This window comes from Podarcis raffonei, chromosome 4 (genome assembly GCF_027172205.1).
Source record: "Podarcis raffonei isolate rPodRaf1 chromosome 4, rPodRaf1.pri, whole genome shotgun sequence".
In the NCBI taxonomy this organism is placed as follows: domain Eukaryota; kingdom Metazoa; phylum Chordata; class Lepidosauria; order Squamata; family Lacertidae; genus Podarcis; species Podarcis raffonei.
In genome coordinates, this window is record NC_070605.1 from 76,437,009 (window position 1) to 76,452,053 (window position 15,045).

The 15,045-nt window shown below is 42.9% G+C and overlaps 1 protein-coding gene across 1 annotated transcript; it reads left to right on the forward strand.

The window, feature by feature from the left end:
• The first annotated feature begins 2,420 nt into the window (after window positions 1–2,420).
• CNOT11 (CCR4-NOT transcription complex subunit 11) lies at window positions 2,421–13,136 on the forward strand. The gene is made up of 7 exons (XM_053384193.1): window positions 2,421–3,021; window positions 5,965–6,129; window positions 7,940–8,092; window positions 9,627–9,829; window positions 9,997–10,199; window positions 11,713–11,809; window positions 12,802–13,136. The coding sequence occupies exons 1-7, from the start codon at window positions 2,631–2,633 to the stop codon at window positions 12,997–12,999; spliced, it is 1,410 nt and encodes a 469-aa protein (XP_053240168.1). The 5' UTR covers window positions 2,421–2,630; the 3' UTR covers window positions 13,000–13,136.
• Window positions 13,137–15,045: the final 1,909 nt, after the last annotated feature.

Here is a 15,045-nt window from a genome sequence, read left to right on the forward strand (position 1 = left end):
CATTATACCACTGCAATATATCGTACAAATATGTGTAATGGCTTTCAGCATTAAGGTAAGATGGAAAAAGCATAGATACACTAAAACTACATCACACTTCAAAAACACCAAAGAACTGACTGTGGAAATATGGCATGTTTCCAATGTTAGTCTTACTCAAAGTAGATCCATTGAACTTAATGGTTTATGATTAACTTAGGCCAGTGATTTTCAAACAGGGTGCTGTGGCACCCTGGGGTGTCTTGAATGATAGTCAGGGGTGCTGCGGGCAACACTGGCCTCTGCCCCTCTTTCCTTCCCTCCCTCCTCTAATGCCCTCTTGCATCTCTGCCTCCCAAAGGCTTGCACAGCTGTTTGTTGCGGCAGCCCTGGCTACAAAGTCCCCAGGCAAATGGTGCCTCTGGGGCTGGCCAGGGGGTGCTTCCCACGCCTCTGTGAGGCAGTGTGAGGAGGCATTTCTCTTTGGGGTAGCGGGTGGCAGCTCAGAGACCAGGGGTGGCAGCTGTGGCTGCCCAAAGGACTCCCAAGGAGAGAGGATAGGAGGCTGAGGGAACACTCCACAAGGGACAGTGTTTGAAAAAAGGGTGAGGGACTGCCAGCTCTGCAGGCGAGGGGTGACATAACTGGGCTCCTGAGCCCCACAGGGGTGCCACAGAAAGAATGTAGTTGATCAAGGGAGCCATGGACTCAAAAAGGTTGAAAACCTCTGACTTAGGCCCATCTGAACTGTTATTGAACTATTTGTATGTGGTTTAATGCAGAATAAAAAACAAACAAATTGGTTTAAACTGAGGACAGATGTAGGTGACATATTCCGATTTGACATGCATGGAAGCTACCACCACAGCCTGATCCTAAACCATGTTTACTCAAAAATAATCATGCTGCAAAACTGATGCTGCAATCCTATAACTATTTACCCCGGAGTAAGCCACTGGAACTTGAAGAGACTCACTTTGAAGTATGCATTACAGTAGAACCTGTTTTCAAATGTAATCCGTTCTAGAAGTCTGGTTGACTTCCAAAACGTTCAAAAACCGAGGATCAAAGGGCTGTCAGCAATGTCGGGGGGGGGATAGAAAAACATGCTTCGGAAGCCGTTCGACTTCCGAAGTGCATTTGAAAACAGAAGCATTCACTTCCAGGTTTTCAGCATTCAGCTTCTGAAACCTTCGGCAGCCAAGACATTCGAAAATCAAAATTTGTCTATAAGATTAACTGAGAGGCTCAAATTCTAGCAAACTCATCTGGGGGGTAAGACCTGTTGAACTTAGGTTGGTACACACAGGGGCTGCATATCCCATGAGATTAATGGATGTCTGTTTCACCTCGCCTCAAGGGTGGGCCGGCTTGTGTACACACTCCTGTCTTCTATATCCTGTGCACTCCCTCAGCTGCTTTGTGAAGCCCTCTGTATAGGATGCTAGTCACAATCCACATATAAACCCTGTGTTTTGATGCATTTCCTCCCAAAGCAGCTTTGAAATATAAGCCATATGAAGCCAGAATCTCCACCCTCTCTCCACCCACCAGCGTGGACAGACAGCGGGCAACTTGGAAACACATCCAACTGCTGGGGCAAATGTGATTTGAAACACAGAAGGATCAGAGTTGGAAGGGACCCCCAGGGTCATCTAGTGGGACTCAAACCCACAACCCTGAGATTAAGGGTCTCATACTCTACCAGCTGAGCTATCCCTTAAGACCTCGCTGCATCTTAAGCCGGCAGTGCACCTTACTTCGGAATAAAGGTGCACAAGATGGTACTGCGAGTCAAGAATCACTGCATAACCCACTGAAATCGGAATGGGCTGCACTTCTCCCGCGCAAACACACTCTCAAGGCCTCAGCTCTGTACATTAAAGTTGCGTTGCTTCAGTTACCTTTCTTAAAAAAAAAAAAACCTGCTTGGAAATCAGACTACAAACATCGAAACAACACATTACTCATCAGACCCGGCAAAGCGCTCCACCTCAAAGGAGGAAACAGCCAATCCCGTTCCTCTCCCTTGAAGTTTTAGGTCTCCGAGCGGCCAATCCCGCTTCTCATTCCAGTATCTGGGTTCGGAAGAGCCCAATCCCTTTCTGCCGAGGGGGAGCCACGAAGCTCAGTTCCCAACCACTGGAAGATCGCCGCTCGCTTCCGCTGCTCCCCCGCCGCCTCCCTTTGGTTGCCCGGGTTTCACCGCTCCTTCCCTCTATATAAGCTTTGCGACAATGTTGGAAAGCGGGGCCCGCTATCCGGCGGCGAGCGACTTTACGGTAGAGCCCGCTCGCGCGGAGCGATAGCCGTGATGTCTAGATAGAGCGTGGGCGGCAGAACGTTGCGGGAAACATGCGCGCGCACGGGGGGGGCGGTAAATGAATAATGAGAGGAGTAGCTGGTAGGTAGGTAGGTAGGCGGGCGAGGTAGCGCGCGCAGGCGAGGCGAGACAGGAGGAAGGGGGCGGAGCTGGATGCCGGCGGGTGGGGCCAGCGTTAGTCCCCCAGCCCGGCTGCGCTACGGAGGCCGCGGGTTCGATACCCGGTGGGGGTTGTAGTAGTAGTAACAATAGTAGTAGTAATAATAGCAGTAGTAATAACAGCAGCACCGAGGCGGAGTTCTCTCCTCCGCCGCCGCCTCGTGGAGAGATGAGCCTTTCCCCGAAGGAGCTGTCGAGCCTGCTGAGCATCGTGTCGGAGGAGGCCGGCGGCGGCACCTTCGAAGGCCTCTCCACCGCCTTCCACCACTACTTCGGCAAGGCCGAGCACTTCCGCGTGGGCTCCGTGCTGGTGCTGCTCCTGCAGCAGCCCGACTTGCTGCCCACGCCGCCGCAGCGCCTCACCGCCCTCTACCTGCTGTGGGAGATGTACCGCACCGAGCCGCTCGCCGCCAACCCTTTCGCCGCCATCTTCGCGCACCTCCTCAACCCCGCGCCGCCCGAGAGAACCACCGCCAGCAGCGCCGCCGCCGCCAGCGCCGCCACAGGCCCGGCCGGTGGTGGTGGCGGCGGCGACGACGGCGAGAGGCCTCCGCTCTCAGGTACCGCCGGCCGAACGATTCTCCCCGTGGGGGGAGAAGAGCGGTTTCTCCTCAGCAGCAGCGCCTCCTTTCCCACACCTTAGTTGTACGTTTGAATCGGGGTTGGGGGAAACCCGTGGCCGTCCGGGTGGTGCTGGGCTCCAGTCCCGGTGATCATCATCATAATATAATACTAATTACTACTACTAGCTCCCACATCTGGAGGGCCGCAGGTTCCTCACCCCTGGCTTAAAGCGGAATAAATGCATTTTCCCGTCTCCCCCATCCACCACAAGTATGTCAGGATTTACGGTGTTGTTTTTGAACTCCTTTCTTTCATTTAAGTTACTACTTGTCCTGTGCATGTTGATTCAAAAGCATGTCCCGTTGAGTTCAATCAGGCTTGCTCCCCCCAGCCTGTGAATGTACCTATACAGTATAGGATTGCAGCTTTAGCCCCAGTGATTATTATTATTAATAATAATAATACTAATACTTAGAGCTTCCACATCTGGAGAGCCACAGGTTCCTCACCAAAGACTTAAAAGGAATAGATGCATTTTTCCTCCCCACCACCACAAGTATGTCAGGATTTTAAGGTGGTTTTTTTCAACTCCTTTCTTACCTGTGATCCCTCCACCCACATCATTTTTATTTCAGTTACTGCTTGTCCTGTGCATGTTGATTCAGAAGCATGTCTCACTGAGTTCAATCAGACTCGCTCCCATGAATGTACCTGTATAGGATTGCAGCTTTACTCTCTTGTTGTCTTAACTTTGGTATTGCCTTTGGATGTGTGTGGCATGCTTTTTTTGGGTGGCCCTGATTTAATGGCTGTCATACTGCCTTCCTAATCATCATTGTTTATTCTCAAGTAAACAGCACCCATCACTTCCCTGTTCAGACAGTCACATATCATCACATATAAGTGGCCAGAGCCCCTGGGGGAAAACGCCCTTGTGGAATATTACCAAACGTTCATGTTTCTAACATGCTGGCTGTGAGTAGGGAGGGGTTTTAGAGGGGTTTAACACTTTTGTGTTAGGTGATCTTGAACCCATTGGGTAATAGGTACCCATCTTGCAAAGTGACCCCTCCCTGGTTACAGTGCATAGGCTCATCTAAATTTAGGTGAAAACTTGTGATGCTTACACAGATTGGAAACGAGGAACACTTTAAAAAAAATGTAATTAATGTAAGCTACCTTGAAAAAAAATATTTGAAAGGCAGAGTAAAAATGGATTAAATAAATATATTTATCTAGTTTAATATTATGGCTTTGTAAGGAAAAGTGTGTATGCATTCACACATGATGACATTGATAGCCAGTCATTCCATCTCACTAAATTCACATGCAACAAAATACAGTACTACCTTGGTTCTCAAACTTAATCCGTTCCAGAAGTCAGTTCCACAATCAAAGTGTTCCAAAACCAAGGCACACTTTCCCATAGAAAGTAATGCAAAGTGGATTAATCCGTTCCAGACTTTAAAAAACTCCTAAAACAGCAGTTTAACATGAATTTTACTATCTAACGAGGCCATTGAGCCATAAAATGAAAGTAATAATCAATGTACTGCAGTCGCACAATCAGTAGCCGAACTGGGTTCCACACAGTCACATAAGCAAAAACAAAAGAGCTGCAAATACAAAAATGCAAAATAAATAGCAAAATCAGACAGACCTCAGCGTAACACTCAAAACGGAAGTGTGGCACTCAAAATGGAACATGTACGGCTTCCGAAAAATGTTCGCAAGCCAGAACACTTACTTCCGGGTTTGCAGTGTTTGGGTTCCAAGTTGTTAAGAGTACCATGGCATTTGAGAACCAAGGTACCATTGTAGATATTTGTGTGATCATAATAGATCCTTTTTTGTAAACAAGAATTATATATGTATGAAAATCAACCAGTTTCAGTGGTTTATTAAAGCCAGAACTTTGAATTGTGTTTAAGAAGCCAGGGCCTGACTTTGGCAATATTGCCTTCTGTCATAATTAAGTCTCTTATTAAAAATATAAGAGCCCTGCTGGATTAGACAAATGACTCATCTAGTCCAGCATTCTGTTCCCACAGTTGCTAGTCAGATGTTTGTGGGAAGTTCACATGCAAGATTTGCACACAGTAATCCACTTCTGCTCGTGCTCTCCAGTAGGTTAGAGACTTACTGCTTCTGAAAGTGGAAGTGGTACATGGCTGTCATAACTAGTAGCCATTGATAACCTAATTCTCCTTCCCCCAAGCCTGGTTCATTGACTTTCAGGACAAATTTAAAAACATTCATGTTTACTTTAGGTATTTGATGGCTAAAAGACACTGTTCCTGGTAACCTTGAGATCCTTAGTTAAGAATGTTGTTTTAAAAACAAATTTTAAAAACTTTTATCACTGCTGCTCTGGGCTCCTTTGAAATAAAGGTTGGGATATAAATAAATATGTTACTGTTATTATTAGTAACAACAACAAAAACCTGTAAAACATGTCATGAGTTGGTTAGATGAGTAAGAAAGTATTAATTCCTATATATAAGTTGGGGAGAATAATGTTTGTGACCCTAATTGTAATTGCAAAATATGAGGATGTGTTTGTTGATGCCAAGGAAATGTGTAAAATATGAGGACAATGTAGCAAAAGTACCAGTCTAAAAGGTTATTTTAAAAGTCTTTCAGAATATGTAAGTTGAGGTGAGGAAAATTCATTTTAAAAATACTGTTCTAATTCTGAGTATTCATTTACTGTACAAACAGATGCTGTTTTAGCTAGTTTAATTTACAGCCAAACAAAACTTTCTGTTTTTGGTTGTATGTTTATACATAAATCACTTGCATTTCACGTAAACCCAGTTGTTAGAGAAGAGTGCAAAATATTTCTACCCATTTGTTACATCAAGTTAATATTTGTATTTCAGTATGTATAAAGTACTATTTTTAGCACATGAAATCCTGAAATGATGTTGCCTTTCCAGGTTTTCTGCCTCCTATAACCCCGCCAGAGAAATTCTTTCTTTCCCAGCTGATGTTGGCCCCACCTAGAGAGCTCTTCAAAAAGACCCCAAGACAGATTGCATCAATGGATGTAGGAAATATGGGCCAATCTGTGGATATCAGCGGCCTTCAGCTGGCTTTGGCAGGTAAAAATTTATTGTTCTTGCCGAGATCTGATCCTGCTCTAGAATGAATGACATTTGCACTACCTTTGTTCTTGTGCTAAGTGTGCGTAGAAGAGTCGTAAGAGAGTGGCTGTGTTCTTGTGCTTGCAAGCTAATGTTTGTATTTTTATAGTACGTGTTTACAGTACTTTGCTGAATTTGAACATGAATTTGTCACACTGAATTTGTCAGTGTGTGGCTTTTAAGAAGCAATTATTGGCATGCTGAAAGGTGGAACAATGATTCTTTCTGGTCAGCGGTTGTGTATTCTGGCAGTTCTGCCTCTAAGATGTGGGCAAGAAAAGCTATTGCCAGAAAGAACAAGGAGAGAAAACAGTTGATTTAATTGTTCCCCCTAGAACACTACTAAGGTGAATAGGCAAGGCACTCTGCAGGAATCAGAATGGAACTTCCATGTTGCTAAACAAAGAGGAACAGAAAAAATGATTCGAACTTGATTTACACTTGGACAGTTGATGTTAAAACAGACTTCCTAACTTTTACAGAGTTGAGCTAACAGTATATTTTGATTGCATTTTGCTCTTCACACTGCTGGGATAATTTTTCAAATAAATTCTCATTTTGTGCTTTTTGTAGCTAGTTTTGTCACTAAGCTTCTTGCCAATTATGTGTCATATGTTGCTCTGGAAAAGGAAAAGTATTCTGGCAATGTACTGTGTTAAGTACAAACTGTTTATTTGATGGAAGACTTAGTTGATTAAGGATCAGTGACCTCTATTGAAATCAGATTTTTTCCAGCACCCTCCCTTTCAAATCAAAGGAGACTTCCTGGAATTGACGAACAAGGGGAAAATACTGCACTAAAATATCTCAATTTATTTTCAGTTTGAATAGTGTGTAGTGCTTTCCCCTCTTAACTTGAAGATGTTTCTGAGGTCATATTTTGCTATTTCTAGAAATATTTTCAGGCATTATTTTACATATCTGTTTAGAATATGATATAAAAAGTTGATGTATGTGTACATGAGTAAGAACAGGCTTCCTCAACCTTGGCCCTTCAGATGTTTTGAGACTACAATTCCCAGAATCCCTGACCACTGGTCCTGCTAGCTAGGGATCATGGGAGTTGTAGGCCAAAAAACATCTGGAGGGCCAAGGTTGAGGAAGCCTGAATAAGAACTATAAAATACACCCAGAGCTCTTTTTTACAAAAAGCCTTTGCTGTGTCAGTTTCCAATTCTGAAGAGAAAAGTATATTAAAATACGGCTTGTGGTTCACAGCTGTGCATACAAATTGCTACCTAAAATTACAGTCAAGGGACCACAGATTCATACTTAGCACCAACCCTGCCTCCACCCTCATATTGTGTTTGTGTGTGGTCCTCTCCTTGATACTGTGCTGAGCTCTGGAAGCAATTGGAAAGCACTACAGAATTAGAGAGAGCCTCTTCCATGCCTAGAGAAGAATGATAATTCTCTCAGAACTTGTGCTTAGCTCATCTCAACCAGTGTTGATCTCACAAGTGCTTTTGTGAGTTCTCGATCTTAGGCTTGAGACTTAGACTCTTAAGTTCTCAGACTCTTCCAAACAGTGCCCTTGAATTACAGTAAGCCATATTACCTTATTGTGAGATGGGTGCATAAAAAAGTAAAAACAGCCTCTGATCAGATTTATAGTTCATGATGTCTGTTCAAACTTCTGAATCCTGATTCTTGTGGTTACTCATGTTGAGTATGGGTTTCATCCGGTGGTGTTGCTCAGTTGACAATTCTGTTTGTTTTACTCAAGATCACGTGCACTGAACATTGTGTTAACCATTTCCCCTTCTAGAACGTCAGTCTGAACTGCCGACACAGAGTAAAGCGAGTTTCCCCAGCATTCTCAGTGACCCTGACCCAGATTCTTCAAATTCTGGTTTTGACAGCTCCGTTGCCTCCCAGATCACTGAAGCTCTAGTGAGTGGACCAAAACCACCTATTGAAAGTATGCATTACTTTCTGTAATCTTTCACCCACTTGCAGCATAAGATAGCTATAACATTAGTTACAATCCCACCACTTCATTTCTGTTTGTGATTGTACTGATTGTAGCAAGCTTTAAAACTTGTAAAAAAACAACAACTACTTGATTGCAATGAAAGAATGAATGCTTTTTTCCAAAGCAATGACCAATGGGATGTGCCACAAAATAAAGTCGATTTCTCCTGCACTTCGTTTATTAGAATAGCTGAGTTGGTCTGATGCTTTTAACTTCTGCAGGTTGAGGGTCATAGAGTCCTGTTATATTGCAAACATATCCTAAATGAAAATAGTTTCTGTACATTGGCCTGGTTTGCAGGTCATGCTAAGCAAAACCATGGTTTAGCTCCCAGGAAGGAGATTGTGGCTGCTTGGCTCCTCCCTGGTCATTTTGCAGCTGCACTGCACTGAGCTAAACCATGGTTTGGCTTAGTATGTTGTCCAAATCCAGGTTTGTTTATGGTTAGTCTCTCCACACTAACTATAAACTAACCTAGGTTTGTAACCTTAGTTCTAATAAGTAGTACAGTGGTACCTTGGGTTAAGTACTTAATTCGTTCTGGAGATCCGTTCTTAACCTGAAGCTGTTCTTAACCTGAAGCACCACTTTAGCTAATGGGGCCTCCCGCTTCCGCCGCACTGCCGGAGCACTATTTCTGTTCTCATCCTGAAGCAAAGTTCTTAACCCGAGGTACTATTTCTGGGTTAGTGGAGTATGTAACCTGAAGCGTATGTAACCCGAGGTACCACCGTACTATGGTTCAGTCCTGTGCTATATTCTACCATTATTCTAGCTATGAATGAAGAACTAGAATATACTTAGGACTCATCTGCACTGCACATAAAGCCGTATCATCTCTGTAAAAAAGTCACAACTTCCCTCAAAGAATCATGGGAACTGTAGTTCGTTGAGGGTGCTGAGAGTTGTTAGGCGACCCTTATTGCCTTCACAGAGGCAGAGTTCCCTGGGAAGAGGAATTGATTGACAAAACGCTATTGAGAACTGTTGCTCTTTCAGGGGAATAGGGTTCTCCTAACAACTCTTAGTACCCCTTTATAGTCCCCAGAATTCTTTGGGGAAGGCATGACTGTTTAGAGTGGTAGGAGACTGCTTTGAATGAATAGTGAAGATGGGGCCTTATACTCTAGTTTATACTATCAGATTTCTGAATGGATTTGTAATTTTCCATCATGCACTAAGTGTCGCCATAGAATTCATCCGGATCACCATGCGACAGATTGCCCACAGGTTTTTATGGTGGTTTATCTATTACCCTGTTTTGGAATTGGAGGTTTTAGGAAAGTTCTCAGCTGCAAACATTGCACCACTATCATATCTGAACTATCACGATTGTTTCACGGAGCCTGACAGTATGGCATAATGTATTTCATTATGTGTTCAGAATGTAATGCTTAGGGAGAAGTGAGCATAATATTTAGTAGGCTTTCTGTACCAGGTGCTTTCAGATTGATGATATGAATGCAAATTATTTTCCCAGGCCATTTTCGTCCAGAATTTATACGACCCCCGCCTCCACTTCACATTTGTGAGGATGAGCTCGCTTGGTTGAACCCGATAGAGCCAGATCATGCCATTCAGTGGGACAAGTCAATGTGTGTGAAAAACAGTGCCGGGGTGGAAATCAAACGAATCATGGCCAAAGCTTTCAAAAGTCCTTTGTCATCAGCACAGCAAACGCAGGTGTGTGTAGTAGTCAGGTGGTACATAGTCCAATTCCATTACTGTGCATTTTCTAATGTGAGCTTAAAGTATCCTTAAACTTGAAAGTAGTATATAGTATTGTCACCTATATTTTGTTGTGCCTTGTTAAGTCTTAAGGTGTCCATTTATTTATTTTCCCTCTGCAGCTCCTTGGAGAATTGGAGAAAGACCCCAAGCTTGTTTACCACATTGGCCTCACTCCTGCCAAATTGCCTGATTTAGTGGAAAATAATCCTTTGGTTGCTATAGAAATGCTGCTTAAACTTATGCAGTCAAGTCAGATAACGGAGTATTTTTCAGTCTTGGTCAACATGGACATGTCTCTGCATTCAATGGAAGTTGTCAATCGGTAACTATTTGTCTACTTTAGATTGCCTTGTTGGCATTTTTGAATGAGCTTGATTTCTAGTATCCATGCAGCCAGTTTGGTCCCATCAAGGAACAGTATCCTGGGTGCCTGTATATGAATGTAGTGTAGTTCAGTGTTTTGCACTCAGTTCTACGGACAAAGTACATGAGATACAATCAGAAACAGAATTGCCGGATTGGTCCAAAGGATTTGGACCTAATCCTTTACAAAGCTGTCATTAAGGGTAGGTTTAATTCCAGCCCACCCTTTGCTTTTCCAGTATAAGAAAATGGCTGCAGTGGGGTGAATTGGCAGTGTTAACTTTCCTTTATCTCTCAGATTTAGTGTTTTGGCCTCCAGATTCAGGGACTACATAGGGGCAGGGAGGTATATTGTGTCCTATGTACAGAGCATGTGGATGAATTGCATTTGTGCACATAAACAGGAATCCCTACAGCATTTGGGCTCTCCATATACATGAGCCCCCTTCCCATTCCTGTCCTAATTTTGCTAGTTTTTAATTAAGCTCATGAAACTGGAGAGAATGTCATGACAGTGGACCTGTGGATAGTTCAGTGGGGAGCAGCTTTAGGAGTATTCCATATCCTTGGATTCTTCTTCCTTTTTGTCTTCTTTGACAGCCACAGTCATTGGAAAGAGCCAGTGCAAGCTCAGAGGAAGATACCCATCTATGCACTTTCAGGATGGTAGAAACCAAACAGCTGGCTGTTTGTAAATGTTATTGAGCCTCTGTGTCCATTCCTATGAAGAGACAGATGGCGTTTTAAACTGGGGTGGTGTAGTGGGAAAGTAAACATGTACAGCCACTTCATGTTCAGCAAATGTATAACCATCCAGTGAAAGAGGGTCGTTATCCCATTAGTTGTGATTGACTAGTTCTTAGTAATAATCTCTTAAACAATAATTCCTTCCCAACTTCAGTACAACGTACTATTTTAATGTGCTTTAGTGATGCATTGTTAGCTACCATGGGCATTTCTTAAAACAAACAAGGATAAAAGGTTTTATAAATGTGTAGCACGGCAATTGACAAATCCATTAATTCAAAATCGGCTCATTCTTTCCCTCCCACTGACTTCATTCTAAAGACTCGGGCAGAGAGATCAGCTCAGAATATATGCAACTGTAGAAGAGGGATATGAATGAAATGAATAATTATACTGTACCATTAAAAAATAAACCATAAGATTGGGGGTGGGTTGAAATTTTAAGCTGACTTGTGCACAAAGTAGCCCAAAGGAAGTATCAGCCCTACATTTTGAAAGAATAAATTCTCTTTCTGATCTTTTCACACCTGCAGTTGTATATTTCCTTTTCACACTCCTCATGTTAATATCACACCATAAATGTAGGAGGCTGTGTGAACATTTGCAAAAATTCATTGTAACTAAATTGTAGTTGCTAAGGGGGTATGGGATCAACTCCCACCCCCCAGCATAGAATTGATGGGTGATCTACTCATAGTTAATCAACTATTTTCCATTTCCAACAGTCTTACCACAGCAGTTGATCTTCCTCCAGAATTTATTCACCTTTATATCTCCAACTGTATTTCTACTTGTGAGCAAATTAAGGACAAGTATATGCAGGTAGGTTTTTGGAAGCATTTCAAAATGAGAAACTATTGAAATTCTGGGACTGGTTCACCCAGGCTTGGAGCGGGGGATGAATATCCTTATGAAACCCTCTACATAATTTGTACCTGGGAATTTGAAATATTTGCCTTGCTCATGGAGCACAGTATTTTGGTGTCTTACTGTTCTTACTATTCCATACTTTTAAAGTAGGGGTGGCTAATCTATGGCCTTCCAGATATTGCTGGACTCGTTTGCATCGCCTCCAGCCATCTTGGCCAGGGTCCAAGGATGAGCAACACCTGGAAGGCCAAAAGGTCCCCCACACTTATTAAAGGTATATAAAAGGAACACAAAAAAGAAGAAGAGGAAAGCACAATCTATTTTTTAGGGTTATTTTCCAAGCAATTAAAATGAAATACTCTAATTCAATCTGTGTTTCTGAATTGTGGCTTTTAGTAATAAGAAAACCATTGGATGATTGAAATTGACACCTGGGCTGGGGGATTTTTAAACAGGCTACTTATTGCAGAATTTAAAAAGTGAGGCCTGTAAATTTTAACTAGCTTATAAAATGAACAGTTTTGATCTTCTTAAAAGAGATTTTATTTCCCTGAAGCTACTTTGTGAGCTGCTGCTTTGTTGGGTCAACAGTCAATATATAGTGTTAGCACAAGTTTGTCGTCTCCATTACAGTCATACCTCATGTTACGTTTGCTTCATGATACATTTTCAGGTTGCATCCCATGGCAACCTGGATGTACCAGAACGGGTTACTTTTGGGTTTCGCCGCTTGCACATGCGTGCAAAATGACGTCATGTGCAGAAGCAGCGAATCGCGGCCCGCTTGTGCGCAGACACGCTGCTGTGGGTTGCGTTCTATTCATGTTGCGAACGGGCCTCCAGAACGGATCCCATTCGCAACCAGAGGTACCACTGTAATTTCAGTGAGCCTACTTTGAGTAGAACTAACATTAGATATAACCCATGTGTCGTCTATGTTTCAGAACCGGCTAGTACGACTTGTGTGCGTCTTTCTACAATCCTTGATTCGGAACAAAATAATTAATGTACAGGACTTATTTATAGAAGTGCAAGCCTTTTGTATTGAATTCAGCCGGATAAGAGAAGCAGCTGGCCTTTTTCGATTGCTGAAGACACTTGACACTGGTGAAAATCCTTCAGAGACGAAGACTTCAAAATAATACTTCATTTGGAAGAATGCTTTATATCGGATTAGGATTCTGTATGATTTTTGTATAGTTCACTATATGCTTGCAATTAAGATGCTATTTGTGCTGTATTAAATATTGCTTTTTCTTGCTGGAGAAGTTTGAATGATGTTGATGAGTCGATAATATTGAACCTAACCTACTATTAGTGTGGCCTGAAGTGTTCATTGGAGAGTTCCCTAATGCAGGTACCCATGAAAGGCTTCAGTGATCTGTCACAAACTCACAATGCAGGAGACTGCTCTCCTTACTTAGTTCCTGTTTCCACTGACTTGGCCTCAGCATTGAGCACTCCTCAGAGATGCCTCTTTGATTGGATGGCAGGATTCTGAAAGAGGTACAAAGAGATGTCACTAGCCTCCATGGACCTTCTTAAAAATTCCACTGCTCCATAGCAGGCCAGCCATGTGAGATAATAAGTACTGTATTGCTCTGACTGCTAAGATACTCGATTCCAGTAAGCAAGTGTTGTGTTAGCATTTTAATTTACTTGCTTATCGGAGTTAAAGAAAAATAATCAAACCTATCGCAACACACGTGAAGGGTATTGTTTGCCTTACAAGGCCGAACCAAGTTGAAAAAGCTGCAGATTTTTACCTGAGAAGCAACGGTGAGAAATATTTTTGGGATGCTGCTAACTTCATCTTCCCAAGAACAATATCTGAGGTAGGCCACTCCCTAACTGGCTGCTATCAAGGACCCGCTTTCCCCATGGCTTACTGCTCCAGCAGTTTCCATAGGTTGCAGCATCCTGAAAAACCTGAAGGTTAAAAGTTCCTCAACTGCATTACACAGAAACCCTTCCAAATTATTTCTGTTCAGCTCATTTTAAGAGTTAAAAAGGGCTCAACTCTGAGGATTCTGCAGAGGGGGAGAAATGAGCTCTGTAAGTACTTTGAATTCAAAAGGTCCTATATTCCATCTACATTCCATCCAGAATGACCTCGCTCAGCAGATTCAGAGCTACTTCTAGACAGCAGACAAACAGTGGGCTGGGTGAACTAATGGTCTGTTTGGTGGGGGTTCAAAGCCTAAGTTCTCTTTTTAATGGTTTCAGCCCAGCCCTTGAGTCCAAAGGTACCCTTTGCAGAGAGAGTGTAAAATTTAACTTTGCAATTGGGTACAGGATCTGGTAAACTCAAAATAGGGCATGAGAGCTACTTTCGTTGTAGCCCCACCAAGGCAACAATGTGCCCCACTGAGCCAGGCACCTTGTTCTCCTTAAATCTATAGAAGTAAACATTTCCAAAGCACAATGAAGTGAAAAGTCCCATTACCTTCACCTTAATAAATAACAGACAAGTCACATTATAAGCATTCAGAAGTTGACTTTACAGTTGCATCCAGTGTCTGAACTGATGGCTTGCAGCAGACCCTCAACTCCCACAAGCATCCATGGACTGCCTTGAGAGATGGGCAGGGGCCCCCACCTGTCACCTGCCTGATGTCAAATTTGAGTTTGAACTCAAGATGCCCAAGGAAATGAGTTTGCCAACTTCGAAGCCCACATTTGCATTGGCAGGTGCCACCTCTAATCCCAGCAAGGCTTACATTGGGTGTCAAATTTAAAGGTATAATAGCATGCAAGCCCCTTGGCCCAGGACAAAATAAGAGCACATTTAAAGAATTCCATGTGTTCCTTTGCAGCAGCACCATTACGTATCTTAACACCTGGTGTCAGGTAGGCACAGCTTGGGGAAAAGCCTTTTAGGTAAAATAAGGTCTATTTTGATTCATGAGCCAGAGGATTCCTATGTCTGCTTTACCATTCTAGTTCATTTTTCCTGACCATAGGGAAAACTTGAGCAGTCTCATCTAGAAAAATCCAGTTGCAACACTTAATAGCTGAAATTATGCTAAGGGAAGGATTTAGAAGTGAGGATGCTGAACATCTATGTTTGGGATAATTCTCATAATTTCACTTACCAGGCAAATGTTGATCTACAAGTGGCTTTTAGATGCAGGCTTAAAAATAAGGAAGGGGAACAGGCTAATGATAGAAATACAGAATGAGCTAAG